Source organism: Vombatus ursinus, unplaced genomic scaffold (assembly GCF_900497805.2).
Source record: "Vombatus ursinus unplaced genomic scaffold, bare-nosed wombat genome assembly UNPS02014784.1, whole genome shotgun sequence".
Classification (NCBI taxonomy): domain Eukaryota; kingdom Metazoa; phylum Chordata; class Mammalia; order Diprotodontia; family Vombatidae; genus Vombatus; species Vombatus ursinus.
In genome coordinates this window covers 11,765,903-11,783,550 of record NW_020954562.1, presented here as the reverse complement: position 1 = coordinate 11,783,550, position 17,648 = coordinate 11,765,903, and the positions used below count along the sequence as shown (strand labels likewise).

The 17,648-nt window shown below is 39.5% G+C and overlaps 1 protein-coding gene and 1 pseudogene across 5 annotated transcripts in view; both read left to right on the top strand.

The window, feature by feature from the left end:
- Positions 1 to 17,648, top strand: part of SH3D19 (SH3 domain containing 19) — a 221,359-nt gene that overhangs the window by 163,608 nt on the left and 40,103 nt on the right. For all 5 annotated transcript variants that reach the window (XM_027866830.1, XM_027866832.1, XM_027866831.1 and 2 more), the window contains 4 exons: positions 5,400 to 5,507; positions 10,782 to 10,894; positions 15,476 to 15,534; positions 17,263 to 17,527. In XM_027866830.1, the coding sequence (XP_027722631.1) occupies positions 5,400 to 5,507; positions 10,782 to 10,894; positions 15,476 to 15,534; positions 17,263 to 17,527 (545 nt within the window). The remainder of the gene's footprint in view (positions 1 to 5,399; positions 5,508 to 10,781; positions 10,895 to 15,475; positions 15,535 to 17,262; positions 17,528 to 17,648) is intronic.
- Positions 11,506 to 12,156, top strand: LOC114046520 (annotated as a pseudogene).

The window sequence follows — 17,648 nt, the reverse complement described above, 5'->3', positions numbered from 1 at the left end:
GCTAATATATGTTCTAATGAAGGAGAAAATATCCAAATAACTAGATATGTACAGAGCAGATGGAAAGTGATCTCAGAAAAAAAGCATAAAGAGAATAAACATTTTCAACAAATGTGAAAAGAAAGAAATTCAGTTCAGTTTAATTCATCAAGCATTTATTAAATATCTTCTGTGTTCCAGGCACTAGAGAAAGGTCTGGGCCTGGAGTCCAGAAGACCTGGGTTCAAATACTGCTTCTGATATGTACTTGCTGTGTGTGATTTTTTGGGACAGGCAATTTCCTAGGATCCAGAATCTTTCCTAGATCCAGTATTACAGACTGCAATAAGGGAGATACAAAAACAAAATTAAAAAATCCCTTCCTTCAAGGAACTTACATTCTACATGGGATGGGGGCGGGGGCTGGATCGACAAAATGTTTATAGATAGATGAGTACTATAAGTGTACAAAGTAATGCTAGAGGTGAGAAGAATGCTACCACCTGGAGAGATCAAAAAAGGCTTTCTGCCGAACAGCACTTGAGTGGGTGTAAGCATTCCTAGAGGCAGAGCTGGGCTGTGGAATATTAAGCCTCCAGACATCTTGCCTGCTTCTTCAGTTTTTGTATGAAAAAAAAAAAAATTCCTGTCTCACGCATAGAGGTTTGAGATGAACTTTATACTGAGCACTGAGAGCAGGATCTGTGTATCATAAGCATCATGAAAAAATACCAGGGGTACATAGCCTTCCTACCAAATGAGTATTATTTTCTCCTCCCAGTAATTCTGAGTTTCTGGCCTTGATTGCAGGCTGAGGGGTACCATGCAGACAGGGAAACAGATGTAGCAATCACTTTGCTCAGTGAGCACAGCTGGGGTAGATAATTAAACAGGCCCACTCCCGCCAGGAGGCCCGCAGTGGTGCAACACTGAGACTCATTCGCCTGGCTGGACTTAAATGGGAAATTCATATTAAACATGCTCATCCCTAAAAGATATGTCGTATAATAACTGTGCATGGCCTCAGTGCAAATTATTAGAGACCAGCTAAGGGCCCACATGGTAATAAGGTAGGTAACTAAAAACTAACAGGTTTTTAGTTATAAAATCAAGATACTTTTGCCACTAGACTATACAGTTAGAGTCTTCCAATTTGGGAAAAACGATGGTAAAACCTGCTTCTTCACATAATTACTGAAAGTTGTACCAGCCTTACACACCCAGATTTGAAATCACACTTAACATGTGTATGTATGGGTACCTGTCTAGAAATCCCTATTGTCTTATCATGGTGGCCTAAATTCCCACATTACTCCTCTGGATCAATCCTTTGGTTTAATGGTATTGAGGACAGCTATTAAAATGCAAATACCTTCCCAAAGGCAGAGTACATGGAGCCATTATTAGTCTTAACATCTTAGATTGAATTAGTTGCTCTGATCCCAGTTGAGAACATGGCCCTGAAAGAATGGAATGCTTGATGGCTAAGAGTTGGGGGAAAAAGAAGCAGAAGAGGAAAGAGATATTGAAAATGGGGGATCACCAACGCTGAAGTCAGGAAGACTTGAGTTCAAATCCAGCCTCAGACCAAACACGACACTTCCTAGCTGTGAGACCCTGGGCAAGTCACTTAACCCCAATTGCCTTTAAAAAAAAAAATGAGGGCTGCCTATCCTGGTAGGGCTCTGTACCAGAGACTCTTAGGCAGCACGACTTGATGCAAAAATGGGAAGGTAGAAAGTATCAAAATGGGGTAGTCAAAGAGAGCTGAAAACAAATTGCATTTATTTTACAATAATGTATAAGATGAAATCTGCTAAGGAGGAAAGATTACCTGTCTTCTCTAATGAAGAAGGGAGTAATAATTTATATAGTGCCTGAGAGGTGCCAGGCACTATGCTAAATACTTAACAAATCTCTCTTTTTGATCCAAGGAGGTAATTGCTATTATTAGTCCTATTTTATAGAGGCAAACAGAGATTAGATGACTTGTCCAGGGTCACGCAGCTAGTGTCTGCAGTCACACTTGAACTGACCAGGCCTAATGCTTTGTGCACTCTGGCGCCATCTAGTTGCCCCAATACATCTATCTCTTTGGAAAGAGTTCAACATGTTATTGTTGAATGTGTTCAGTTGTGGCTGCCTCTTCATGAGCCCATTTTGGAGTTTTCTTGGCAAAGATACCGAGTGTTATTAGCAAGTGGGAAGAACTACTTAGAATGCAAATATGAGGTGACCTCTGACTTCATCTAAATATAATAAACAAAACAAAATAAAATAAACTGATTAATAGATTAGGTAGGATTCAGGCCTTCAGGAACTAAGGTGGTAGAAACAATAATAAGTCATGTTTTTATTACATTTTAAGGTTTACTTTCCTTCCTGTATGGTACATACTGCAAGTATTATGACTGTGTTCAAGATGAAGAATTTGAGGCCTGGGGTCACAATGTGACACAACTTGTAATTATTAAAAGCCAGCGTTTGAACTGTTTTCCTCTGACTTAAAATCCAGGGTTTTTTCCACTGTGTCACGTTATCTTTCAACTTTGCATAGCCAGTGGTAAGCCCTAGCTACCATTATATTATGCTACTATGAGTCTTCTTTCAGAGTCATGGTATTAGATTCTTTTAACTTGGTTGGGATATATCTGGCCCTTCCGCAAATGCCTAACAGACTTTATCTGTAAAATGAGAGGATCGGCTTAGGTGGTGCCTCAGACCTCTTCCAGCTCTAAGATTATTTGATTATAGTGTTCAAATTATCATAACCCAGACTGACTGTTCCTGTGGATGGCAACCTATGCCAGGCATCTCAAGCTTGAGCCATGGCCCAGCCAGGAAGTTTCCTTGAAGTCAGTAGGGGCAAGGCACACAAAGTGTATCATATGATTTTCCAGGTTAGGGTCAAGGAACTGCAGGGGTCACAATGAAATCATAGCAATTCTGGTAGAGTGGCAAAGAGGGCTGTTATTTCTCCAAGGACTACCAAGTGTCCCTTGTCACCCACACTGGACAAGTGGGCATCCTCTCTGGCACTGACACAAATAAATTGTATTTTTTTAAAGCACAGATGATTCACAGTTATTTAGTAGCATTTAAGTCAAATTCCAGGTAACTTAGGAGAGCAGCTAAGGAAGAAGATAAGAAAATCAGACTGAGATTGTGTGGCCCAAGGAATTCTGAACAATTATGAGCAGAACTGGAGTTGTTTGTCCTTCGTTCTCGAAGAGGACCATGACGTCAGGGAGGTGATGTCACGACTTGCAAGTGAATTGGATTTAAGTGAGGCAGGGCTGTGCAAAGTTACCAGCCTTAATCTCCTTTGGAGCCATCTGGGTCCAGTGGCGAGATAGATCAGGATGACTGGAGGTGGTCCCCTGAAGTTGGGGAAAGCTGGGTAGAAGGGACTTATGGATTTGCTACTGACTATTGGAAAGTCCTCCTACTCATCCATGGTGCTTCCTAATTTCACCCAACTAAAGATTCAACTGAAGGTGTTTATTAAATAGAAGATCATAACAAAATATTGAGCCTAAACAAGTTTTGTTGTATTTTGCTTTGGTATTTTAATTTATTTTTGGTGGAGTGAAAGCAGTATCTCACCTTGTGGTCAGAACAGGCAGAGAATTGCAGTACATATTCATTTTGCTTGTTGTCAATAATAATAGTTCCTTAGTCTTTTTTTGAGTTGGTATCCTTGCTTTGCAACTGTAGAGTCAAGCTTACCTCGTGACACTCCTTCACGCCCATCAGTTGCCCCTTATTGATCTCCCTGCTTCAAGGCTCTTCTCTTCTCTGGTCCGTCCTCCAAAAGAGATTCTAAAGTCATATCCCAAAAAGCACAAGGCTCACCAGAAAGTACCAGTGGATTCTTGTTGCCACTGTGATGAAGTACAGCAGTGTCTGTGTGACATTTATAGCCCATCACAGTCTGTCTCCAACCTACCTTTTGAGAGTTTTTTGCCTATTCTTCTCGTTCATGTATTCTGTTGTCTATTGTGTATTCATGTGTTCCAGCCACACTTGACCCACTTACTGTTCTCCATATGTGATATTCCATCTTGTCCCTACATCTTTGCACAAACTATATCCCATGCCTGGAATGACCTTCCTCTTCATGGAGTCTGCGTTTCTTCAAAACTTAGCTCAGGTGCCATGTCCTACATGAGAGTTTTCCTAATCCCCTCCCCAAGCTCCTTGTGCCTCCCCCAAATTACTTTGTATTTACTTTGAATGTAAAGGATGTATTTGGTGCAAAGGTCCTTTGTCTTGGTGCAGTTTATTACAGTGGTCAGCATTTGTGATCAGCATTTTAATAAACATTTATTGATCAATTCATCCCAGAGTATTTTTCTCAATCCTGTTTTCCCTCATCAGTAAAGTTAGATTGGTTCTAGGACTGGATGCCAAGCCTTAAGTAAGTCACTTAATGTCTCTGAGCCTCAGTTTCCTTATTTATAAAATGAAAGATTGTGGATTATTAGATGAACTTCAAGGCCACTTCCTAGCTCCAGCATTCCATGATGCTTAAACGTTCACTGAAGGTATGTCACAAGCCTTGCTATGTGACTCAATGCTGGAAGAGCTCTTAAAGATTACCTAGTCTGTCCCTTTCATTTTACAGATAAGGAAACCCACAGAGGTTTGATGAAGGGCCCAGGGTGATACAAATTGTACGTGGCCCACCTGGAATTCAAACTCAGATTACCTGACTCTCAATCCAGTGTTCTTTCCACTGCACAACACTGCCTTCCCTTCTCATCTCATATTAATTAACATCTATTTACGTTTATTTCATAGACATCTAGGCACCTGATGTGAAGTTTTTCAAATTATTTTCTATTTTTCAATTAGTTCTTTATAAATCATTAGAGTTGGGAGTAGCAGACTAGAGTAAAAGGGAATGAATGGGAAGGGGGATGCTAAGGATTGATTGCATCTGCCGATTATGACTATTTGCAATGTTATCTCCTAGCCCTTTTCTATACTAGAAAATCTTTCCATGCTCTTTCACTAAGATTCTAGGAATTCCTAAGCCTTGTTATTGAGTGAGAGTATCTGCTTGGAGTATAGAGTAATGTTTTTAGAGTCACTTACCACTGGGTTCCAGAGGGGCACTCGCTAATTGACTGAATGGCCCTGGAAGGCATCTGGTACATGATTCAAGCTCTCACAATCTTGTATCTTTCCTCTTATCCTGGAGACAAAAAAAAATTGTATGAATTATTTACAGTGCACTGAGTTATTTCCTTTCATGAGCTCCAACTTTGTTTTTTGTCCATGCGAACTGAGATTGCGTTTATCCATGAATAGCTTTCCCTGGGGCATGAAAAATATAACTCTTTAATTATGAATGAGGTTTTTGTTTGAGGCCTGTGTTAACTAACACATGCAAAATAAATTGTGTTTTTCATTAGATCCCTTTCAGTTCCCCACAAAAGCCGAACCGCCAAAGGAACGAGTTGTCCAGCCAGCGCCCACGCGAAAGCCCACTGTGATCCGGATCCCAGCCAAGCCAGGGAAATGTAAGCTCTCCCCCATCTTCTTTTGCTTTGCTCCTCTTCCGTTCTTCTGAGGGGGATTTGCTGCAAGAAGCCAGCCTGTCGCACTCATTCATCACCTGCCTCTAAGAATTCTTCCACCTCTTACTCTTGTGATATTGCTATGAGGTCCCTAACAATTCTATTATTTTTTTCATAGCTTTTTTTTTTTTTTAGTGAGGCAATTGGGGTTAAGTGACTTGCCCAAGGTCACACAGATAGTAGCGTTGTGTCAAGTGTGTGGCTTGAGGCCAGATTTAAACTCAGGTCCTCCTGACTTCAGGGCTGGTGCTCTATCCACTGCGCCACCTAACTGCTCGCTTTTTTTTTTTTTCTTAAAAAAGCTGTTATAAGAGCATCGTAAACATATACTCAGTTTTTTAAAAATCAGGACCTGTGAGTTCATCAGTGTAGGGAACTCCTAGTATGGAAATTCCCTTCTTTGGATCACAACTTGACTGCAGTTTATAGCTTTAGCTCCCTGAGGCCCTGAGAGGTTAAGTGACATGCCCAATGTCACATAGCCATTATATATCTGAGTCAGGACTTGAACCCAGGTCTTTCTGACTCCAGGGCCAGCAACTATTATTCTGCTTGTCTCGGTGTGCAACATTAACCCATTGAACTAAAAAGTATTTCACAGCTGATTATACAGTGTGTTGATTTAAAAAGTCCATAGCTTTTCCTTCCTTTCCCCTGTCTTTTGACTATTTTATTTCTTGGTAAATCCAGTTTACACGGAAGCATTTGTTTGGAAAGGAGAGAAAAACTGTGAAAAAAAAAAAAAGTAATCTTATTGTTGTTGCTTTTCTGGCATCTGGTAAATATCTCAGTAAAAGGGAGAAATACTGAAATTAATGAATGAAAAAGTTCATAACCAAGATCTAGTCGTAGATACCATAAGGTACAATAGAATTAAGAACTTAAAAGTATATTAATTAAAAAACCTGCATTTTAATGGAGCTCTGCAGCAATTCTTTCCTTTCCTTGATTTTTTTGTTATCATAACTAATAAATCTCCTATGGGCTCTAAGTTTTAATAACAGTGAAAGAGAGAGGTTTTGACACATTCCCCCATCTCAATCAAACAACATACATGATTAGGTTTTTAAAATATATGTCTACATTCCGTTATCCCTTTATCAGATGTGATCTCCTTTTCAAATGGGTCAATCAAGAAACAGTAGATTGGTGCCGTAACAGTGAAAGAAAGCTTAGCAATTTTTCCATGAAGTGACTGATTTGTGTTTCAGTTGTGTCCAACTCTTCATGACCCCATTTGGGGTTTTCTTGGCAGAAATACTAGAGTGGTTTGCCATTTCCTTCTCCAGCTCATTTTACAGATGAGGAAACTGAGACAGACAGGGTTAAGTGACTTGCCCAGGGTCATATAGCTAGAAAGTATGAGGCCAGATTTGAACTTATGAAGATGAGTCTTCCTGATTCCAGGCCCAATGGATAGACTGCTAGGCCTGGAGTGCTTATGCCCACGGGAGGATGATAATAAAATGTTTGTGTCCTAGGGTATACATTAGATATTCATGAAAAGGTGATGACCCTAACCCATCTCCACCATCTCCAGCCTCTACTTAAAGCAGTAACACTTCTACCTCTTTTCTCTGGGATCTCATCAGCCAAGTTATACCTACCATCCCCTCTTTGTGTCTCTGGTGCCTCTTTACCTTTTAAGCCACATGAATTCCCTGTCACCTACTTAGAGCTTTGGCTTACTTAATGCTCTCATGACTAGAATTTCCCTTTGTCTCTAGAGTTAAAATTAGCAGGGCTTTCTTCTGACTCCCCCAAATCACCGCTTTAATTTAGTTGTTTTAATTTTTCAAGAAAAAGCATTATTCAAAATGAAGGTGTAGGCTTTCCTGGCCACTTCCCCAAAGGTTGTTTTACTAGAAGACACACACAGAGAAACACTCTATGTCAGGGAAGAATCCCAAGGCTTCCAAACGTATCCTTCCCCAACCTTGGAGATTTACTGGAGTCTGACTCACTCTTCTTCTTTTTTTTTTTTTTTTTGGCTAGGCAATGGGGTTAAGTGACTTGCCCAAGGTCACACAGCTAGTAAGTGTTATGTGTCTGAGGCCAGATTTGAACTGAGGTCCTCCTAAATCCAGGGACAGTGCGCCACCCAGCTGCCCCCTGACTCACTCTTCATAAGCAATTAAAACTACCATGAGGCTCCACTGTAGCATCTAGTCTGTTGATACCAGCAATGGACTGAATTCTTCCAGCTCCTTAGATCTCCCACTACATGCCTTTCTGTTACATCTATAGAGACAGCACAGAACAACCAATGCCCTGGTGTTCTCCTTTGTGGTCATGCTGAACCATCTCTTTGTTCTTCTCTTTAAACCACTCCCTCTAGCCTTGGTGCTAATATTTATAGGTGGGACATAGCCCAGAGGAGCCATTGATAATGCCCATTTGTATTTCTTTGTTATGATGAGCTTGAGCTTTTGTTTGTTTTATCTTAATGCTAGTATTCTAGATATTTGCAGACAGGGGCAGCTAGGTGGCCCTGGATTCAGGAGGACCTGAGTTTAAATCCGGCTTCAGACATATAACTTCAAATCCGGCCTCAGAAACATAACACTCACTAGCTGTGTGACTTCGGGCAAGTCACTTAACCCCATTGCTTAACCAAAAAAATAAAAATTTGAAAAAATTTAAAAATAGATATTTGCAGACAAAATGTGATTTAGTTGATGACAAATGATATAACCCTCAAACATGGGTTTCCCTAGGGGCAATGGGAAGATGCATGGTGGTCACGAACAGACCAGTTCATTGTCTGTCAAGAATTGGGCAAAAAAGATGGTCCAGTCACATGACAAGAATGAGCGCTAATGGATGGAGAGTGATATATTGCCATCCATGTAATGACAAAAGATCTAGAGGAAGCCTCTTAGAATGTTGGAAAAGCCCCTGGGGAGAATCTGTGGGAAGATGTGGACAAAAGTTGCCCAGGATGGGCAGGCATGGATGGGTTACAATCTACTTCCTTATACTACAGTGTTGAGGTCCCAGCTCAGTTGAAATATCAAAGTAGAGAAACATCCACAGCTATGATGTGTCTGCCTATGGATCTTAAATAAGGTTGCTTTTGGATCCTGAATTTTCCCTCATGTAAAATGGTAGTAAGGGCCCTGAATCATTTCAAAGAATGTTTTCAGGATGGACTCATAAAAATAATAACAACAACAATAATAATAACAAGAGCAAAAATAACAATAGCTGAAAGCATCAGAGCACTCATGGCAATGTGCCCTGAATCTTCTCAAAGATGTTCTGAGGGAGGACTGATAATAATAATAATAATAATTACTCAATAACAGAAAGCACCAGAGCATTCATGGCCACATGCACTCTGTGATACAGATTCGAATAGAACAGAACAGAACCTAAACACCCCCCACCCCCAGTTTTCAGACTATCATTTCTAGTCATATAAACAACTAGTCCCTAGCACTTCTCGTTGCTCTGGTTATAAAGTCCATCTCCTAGAGTCTCTGGACTCGAGAGTGAGGAAGGAATGAAGTTCTCAAGTGACACGAGTGGACAGAGCTTGGCAGAATCACAGAGGGAAAAGGAAAATCATTACGATGCTTTGAGGCCAGGTAGGGGAACAGGCACAATTATGCGGAAGACAGAAACAGACCTTGCCAACCAGCAAGCTGTCACTTCTGTTCTGCTGTGTGGTTACTCTCTGGCTTTTTTTATGTTTCTTAGCAATAATGCTACAGTCTAGATGTCTGTCATCCTTTCTGTTTAAGAAGAAAGAGCAGTAGATTTGGAGTCCTGGGACCTGGGTTCAAATCTCTCCCCGCCTAGTTAATAGACTGGGTGACCTTGGGCAAGTGATTTTGCTTTTCTACATTTCCTCATCTATTAAATAAGGTGATTGGACTAGATAAGCCTTCCCCCTCTAAATCTATCATCCTGCAAACACCAAGGTGGAGAGTAATGTATTTTTGGCATGAGGACAGCTATAATGATAGCAAGTGGTGTAGCTGGCCTAGTATTACTATGGCTTAATTTACTGAGCAATGCTACTTCTCAGCCTAGGAAGCCCCTGGTCTTTTTTGAAGCATTTTCTTTGTAGTCATTGACCTTGATATTATCTTCCTTTGGGAGAGTGGGAGGAGAAATGCCTTCCTGTCTTTGAGTCAGACAGGAAGCATCAGTAAATTGTCCACCTGTTTTAGATTTTTTCATATGAAATGAAAGCAAGGAATAACCCTTGAAGAAAAGGAAAACTGTCTTTTCAACCCTCCTCTATTTCTTCTCTGTTTCTTTCTATATTCTCCAGTGTGTATTCTCCTCAGGGCAAGGTGATGACCCTGGGTTCTGGAATGGTCATGCCAATTGAGTATGAGCTCTGACAAGTCCTATTAAGCTGTACAGACTTCCAATATGAGCCTGGTAGCCCAGTATGTGTGTCTCATTCGAAATTCAGCCTGGCTACATTTGGAAACCCAGGACAAGTTGACAGCAGCAACATGTTGAAGAATTATAGGATTATATACTTAGAGCTAAACGTTAGAAACCACCTGATCCAACCCCCTAATTTTATATATGAGGAAACTGGGGCCCAAAGTGTTAAAGGAATTTGCCTGAGGTCACAAGTAGAAGAAATGGGATTTGAATTCCAGTCCTTTAGTTCCAAATTCCTGGCTTTTTGCACTGTACCACATCCCACTTTATCTGCCAAATAATGAAAGGGATTACAATATGCTTCATGAAATTGGGTGTTGACATTACTATTTGTTCAGTGCATTGATGTGAATAATTAGGCTTGGAAACCTCAAGGTATTTATATCAGAGAATAAATGTCCAACTTGGGAAAGGGTGTCAAATATATGTTCAACATAGTGTTCTTGAATGTTAATTGTTGTAGACAATATACTTTTGACATATTTTATGTTTAACTCTCTTTGTATGTGTTACCTCCCACCCTCATCTTCATTACAACATAAGCTTCTTGCGATCAGGGACTATCTAATTTTTATCATTGCATCCTGAGGACCTAGCATAGTGTTTTGTGTATGCATGTGCTTAATATATACTTACTAAATTGAATTTAACATGCTTTTCCCTCTTGCCTGCCCAAGTCTAGACTTTGTGTATCTTCTTAGGATATCCGTTTCCTCAGGCAAAAGCCCTGTAATAGTATTCACATTTTTTTTTGAATGTCACAAAGACTCAGAATAATTTTGATGGAATGAAATATTGATGTTTTTCCAGTATTGCAAGATGACCCACAGAGCCCTCCACCTCTACCTGCTGAAAAGCCTATTGGAAACACTTCTGGCACAGCTTCTGGAAAACTCAGTAACGTCGAAAGAACCAGATGCTTGGTAAGTAATCTTTGTGATTTTCTTTTTCTTTTTGGGGGGGGGTGAGGCAGTTGGGGTTAAGTGACTTGCCCAAAGTCACACAGCTGAGTGTTATGTGTCAGGTCACATTTGCACTCAGGTCCGCCTGACTCTAAGGCCAGTGCTATATCCACAGTGCCACCTAGCGGCCTCTATCTTTGTGGTTATCTTAATATGAATGCTAAGGTATGACCTGATTCTAAACACTTAATTTATTGTTAGATTTACACCTTGATTATTTTAGCACTAACACAAACAATACTGTCCTCAGGGTATCAGAAGGATTAAGGGTCTGAAGGATATAGCAAAAATCAAATCCTGTTGCAGTAAATAAAATTACAATGAAAATTTCATATTTTTAAAATAAATTTTTATTGATATCTTTTGTTTATTTATATCACCAAAATTTCCCACAGTATCCTTCTCCCACTTAGGATCCATTCTATACAACAAGTTGCATTTTTAAGGAAAACAAAAAGAAAAAAAAAAGTAAAAGTGATTAGTACATCAGAAAGAAGTCAAGCTTTCTCTCTCTCTCCCTTTGGCCTCTTCTGGTCAGTGGAGGGCCTGTTAGCGCAGGCTGAAGTATAAAGATGGCTACATCTAAGACCCATACCACCCATAACCAATCACGGAAATGGCACAGAAATGGCATTAAGAAACCTAGGTCACAGAGATACAAGTCTCTGAAAGGGGTTGACCCTCAAGTTTCCGAGAAACATGCACTTTGCCAAGAAACACAACAAGAAGGGGCTGAAGAAGATGCAGGCCAACAATGCCAAAGCCATCAAGGCCCTGAGCACCAATGCCTCCAAGGCCAAGCTCCTCAGACCCAAGATCCCCTAGTGCCCGGTGTGCTGGCCACAAGTTGGCCACCGGGGTCCAGGGCCCAGGATCACAAAGCCTGACTCTAAGGTTGCCAGAACCACTGACCCCACTTGGGTCCACTGACCCCAAGGTCACCAAGTCTGCTGCCAAGTTCAGTAAGTCTGATCCCAATGCTACCAAATCTGGCCCCAAGGCCGGCAAATCTAACGCCAAGGTCACCAAGTCTGATTCCAAGGCAGCCAAGTCTGATTCTAAGGCCACAAAGCCCAGTGATTCCAAGGCTGCTAAGCCTTCCAAGTCCAAACCCAAAGATGCTGGGGCTAAAGCTGCTAGTCCCAAGCCTTCAAAATAGATGCTTCAGGACAGAAGGACTTGTTTAAACCCTAAACCACCATTTTTTCCCAGTCAGGGTATGATTATTCACTGTTTTGTATAAAGAAAATGGTAAGTCATAAGAGAAAAAAAGTAAGTCTACAAATGTATGCAATATCCCATACCCATGGTCCTTTCACCTCCACAAAGTCATAGGGATAGAGATGTCTTCTCGTATATCTTCTTTGGAGACATGCTTGTTCTACTTATTTTTCTTATTCAGAAAAAGAACAAGAACGTTTTATTTCATTCCATATACAACATAACAAAGCATCTGTACAACAGCAGAATTTGACTTGCTTTTTGACGTCCATTATAACAAGGTTTGGCTTGTATAGATTTAATGAAATTGACTTTTCAGTACACTGCTGATACACATGACAATCAGGAGGCTTTTGACACTTAAGTTTTCTAATTCATTGACTTGAAATTTGAGGGGAATGAATATGGTTGGTGTAGTGATTTTCTTACCCAAATAGAAAACAGGATAGTTACTTACAGGTTTTATTAGCCCCTTATTATGGATTAGGACACTGAGGCTGAGAAGAGGTTAAATGATTTCCCCGGTAGACAACTAGTAAATATCAGAGGTGAGATTTAAACCTAATCTTCCCCACTCCAATGTTAGTATTCTTTCCCTCATACCTTGCAGCTTACACAAAAGTTAGTCCAAACCCACCCATCTGGGGTGATAACCGATTCATTGTATTGGTTGTAACTAACCTGAATTAAGTGAGAAGAATGTACTTCAGAATTGTACGAAAAGCCCACGACTCAGTTTTTAGAAGAGCATGTGAGAGCTTCCACACATCCCTGCTGGGTCATGGATATTCTTTGAGTAGCCAGATTTTTAAATGAGATTTTCAAATCTCACAGCAGCATTTATCAGAGGGCAGAAATGGCCAGAAGAGTGTTCACAAGGCATGGATTATTTCTGGGACATCAAAGAGTTTATGAGCTGCTGGTTTGCTTCACTACATTAACCAAGTCCATTAGTGAAGCCAAGTTTTGAGACAGGCTTAATTCACTTTTTAAAAGGGAAATTTTAAAAATTGAAAAAATTGAAACATGCTACGTGATTGAAGCTAAAGGGAATTCACTATTTGATATTTAAAAGAAAGATGTAAATATTCAATAGGAACTTCAAAACACAGAAGTAAATTTTGCTTTGTTTTTAAGTTGATAAAAGGGAAATAATCTAAGAGTTCAGTAACACAGGTTCCCAGACAGTATTTAAACACACAGTGCAGTTGAGCTTCTATTGGGACCATCTACTTGAAGATGCAATGGTTGTTCTTTTACCTAAGTGTCTCTTAATAGTGATGATTGTCCCAAAAAACTGAATGGGAAATGGGAAATGAAATGCAATTCAGTAAATCAATGAAAAGGAAATATGTATTCTCAACTTTTAGTGGTTTTCAGAATTAGATGGAGGTAGTTGGGGAATCCAAAGAGTGAACCCTCTATTTGACCTCCTCACATGCAAAGCTAAGGCTTTATCCAGATGCTTTTTACCCCTTTAGGCTTACATTTCTAAGAAAATCAATTCCAAAGAATGGTTAACATGAAAAAAGCTACAGAGGGCTAGCTTTGAGATTCTATAAGAGTCCATTCAGTACAAGACTTGAAAATATTTTCCATGTAATGCAGTTATGATAATGGATGCCTTTTATGATAATGTGCACTAAAAGTCTATTAACTTAATACCATTTATATCCCTTGGTCTAACAATCTGTTTTTTTCCTCTGGAGAAGCTTTCTTATTGGATTCTACATTTCCAGTTTCTTTCTACTTCAGTTTGCTCAAAAACCAGACCACGACTGTCTCTTTTTTCATACCAGCTGCATCTTTCTCTTTTTATAAGAAGTCTATCCTTCCTTCCCTTATCCCTCCTCTCCCACTCCTTTCCTTTCAGCCTAACCTTTGCCCTGACCAAGCAAGCTTTTCTTCCACCCTGTTTCCCCCTTAATTCTATTTTCTACTTATGTGCCTTCTTTCATTCTTTCTCTTCTTCCTGGAATAGCCTTTTATCAATCCACCTACCCATGTTCTTCTTGGTTTTGGGTCCAAAAAGTCTATTTTGATACAGCCTCTTAAATTATCCAATGAGTAAAACTAGGAGTTAGGGGGCCCTAATGTATAGGGAGCACATATCTGTCTCCTCAAAGCAAAACCATCTTTTATGATCATTTGAATATCTTAGATATTCAGACATGATCTGTTTGTATTTTTTTTAGATCCATGGGGTTCATAACAATGTAGTTGATTTTGTGATCTAAAGATATTATGGTCTCTGCCTCGAGGAACTTTCAATCTAGTTCTTAAACTTTTAGGCTGGTGTGAAATTGAGGTATAAATCAATCAGCAAGCATTTAGTATTAAACTCCTAAAGTCAGAAATTATGCTAAGCCTTCAAGTTACTTACATTCTAATGAGGGAGACAGACATGTACATATGTAAATAAAAGAAGAATGTATGAGATGAAATTCAAGATAATTTGGGGAGGAAGGACACCAGCATCCAGGAGGATTAGGAAAGGCTTCAGTGACTGATTGGTGACCGTTCGCAGACTGACTGTGCTGTACTCTGGACATCTTCCTGCCTTGTCAACATCTTTCTTTCCCTTCCATCCTCATCCTCCTTTCCCCCGAATTTCAACCTCTTGCTTTGGGAACAGTAATTAAATCAATGCCACCATTCCTGGAACTCTCCTTAGCATCTTGTGAGTTCCTAGACCAAAACACTCTTCCCTAGCCATCACTTTCTTACATATCACCTTCCCTATTTAGAATGTAAGCCATTTCAGGGCAGAAACTGTCTTGATTTTTGCGCAGCTAGGTCCCAATTCATGTGAATAATGAATCCCCTAAAGTAGTCACATTGTTTGAATTTGCACTGTGTATTTCCATTCGGATAGAACCATTTCAGGGGATTCATTATTTGAACTAATTGAGAGCTTGCTGTATTTTGTATCCCCAGCACTTAGCACATTGTCTGGCACATAATAAGTGTTTAATGAATGCTGAATTCATTTTCATTCATTCGTGTGGGAGGTAGTGCGTGAACTGAGTTTAATAGGAAATCAGAGACTCCAAAAGGCAGAGGTGAGGAGAGAGAGTATTTCTAGGCATGGAGCATAGCCAATGCAGTAGAGGTGATTTAAGTGGAAATGGGTCCAGTGAGTAATGATTTTAACCCTTTCTATACGGTTGAAGACTTTAAAACCTCAGCTGTGTTTACTTTTATGATCCACCCTAAAGGTTTTAAGCAGAAATCTTCTCTTCATGGAAGTTAATGTTCTAAATTAAGAAATGCCCGAGCAGTGATAATGTATGCCTAAAACGCATTCTCCATTACTTGTAGGATTCTGAGCCCTCCGTTCAAACAGGAAGTTCTTCCAAAGGACCAGTGCTGCCCCCAAGGTAAGTTCAGGAACCCAATGGGTACTTACCCAATGGCTGCTTCTTTTTTAAAATAAAATTACTTTTTATTAGGAACTTAATAATTACCAATAATCTAAATAGTTCAGTATGCAAAGGAGAACCAAAAAGATTGCATATGAAACCAGGAACTCTTGTTATGTACAGTTAGTTTTTTTTAAGTCTATTAAATTGAACAAGGTAGTAACAAAATCGCCTAATTTAAGAACCTTTCTGAACATCTTTGTGCTTTTTTCTATTTTTAATGTGTTACTAATTTTCTTTTTTTGCATCTCTAGAACTACCCACTAGCTTAAACCTCCTCTCCCCCAACCAAGTTCTTCCTTATATCAAATAAACATACTCAAGCAAAAAAGACCAATACATTGATCATGACTAAAAACCATGTGTCTCTGCACCTCTAGTTCACCACCTCTTTGCCAAGAGGCAGAGGAAGCATGCTTCATCATCATTCTTCTGACATTAAATTGATAAGAGTTCATAAATCTTTCACATTTATTTTTCTTTACATTATTATGTTCATCCTGCAAATTTTTCTCCTGGTTCTCCTCATTTCTGTCAATGTCAATTCATCCAAATGTTCTCAAGTATATACAAATCCTTCATATTCATTATTTCTTACAGCATAATATTATTCCATATACCACACAATTTGTTTCCTCAATGGAGACCCGTAGATGAATAGTCACTTTATTTCTAGTCCTTTGCTACAACAAAAAGCACTGTTGTCAATATTTTTTGCACATATCGGCCCCTTCACTCCATCTTTGATCTCTTTAGAGTATGTGATTACTAGCAGTAGTACTGCTGGGTTAAAGAGTATAGACAGTTTAATGACTTTGGAAATAGAGTTCCAAATTATTTGCCAAAATAGTTGGATCATCAAAGGCCAGTTCAGCTCAAAAATTGATAAATGTCTCTTAATCAGTGAGCTTTGGTCTCCAATCTTATTATAGAGTTATTTGGAAACTCATTTCTTTCTGCAATTTGAGTCTTGGAATTTCTTCACTGAAATAAAGGACAAACGAGCTCTTGAGTAGTTATAATGGGAGACCTTCTCACTGATCATCTTTCCAACAATGTCTCAGGAGGGTTGAATGGAAAATAAGCCTATTAAAGATAATCCATGGTATCAAAAATGTTTAAATAGTAAATGCCACAATAATAAAAAAGTGATTATGCAAGATCTCATTTCTATTGAAAGAGTCAAGGAAAGCCTTTCATACTAATAGGATCATCCACGTTCGGTTTCTAGAACCGTCTTGTTTTTAATTAATCTAAATTAGGGATTTAATGACACTCTTACACTGTAAAAAACAAAACACTTATTCTGAACTCGAGCACAGATGCCTTATATCTTATTATAGATTTTCCATCTTGGACTTTGGGAGAAAATGCTTAGTTTCCTGAAATAGGCTCACTGTGTTTAAGAGCAAATGAGGCCTTGGAGAGCTCATGATAGTAAATGCTAGTTTGTCTTGAACTAATGAATCTCTAGTGCCAGATAAGAGGAAGCTGGAACATCATGGCATTTCTCTAATACAGTAATGTTTAGTGCTGCCTTTGTTTGCATAAAAGTTGCATATCCTGCGTGTTTGAGAATGTCTCATGTGCACTGACTTTGTGGATATATGTGTGCCTTGTGAAAAAAAAGTTCAAAAACCTAATAGAGGACAAAAGCTGATTCTTAATTTTGACATTGATGTTCAGACCCGTAGATGGAAAAGTCATCCCAGCTCGACCTCCTCCACCAAAGGGGGCCCCCGGGAGGCCACCTCCACCCAAACTCTCTGGATCTAAGGCGTCATCTCAGAAACAAGTTTTTTGTCACTCTTCATCAGATGTGGATCTCCAGAACAAACAAAGTGCCTTAACAAGGGGTCTCAAACGGGCCAAGAGCCAGATCTTACTGAAACAAGAACCAGTGTTGCCTCCTCGACCCAAACCAGGCCACCCCCTCTACAGGAAATACATGGTAAACTACTCTTATCTCTTACTTTAGATCGGAAATCACTTAGTTAAAGAGTTTTCTCAGAAACAAATGCAGGGTACAGTATTTCTTAGGAAAATAGGCTGAGCAATTAGAGAATTGCTCT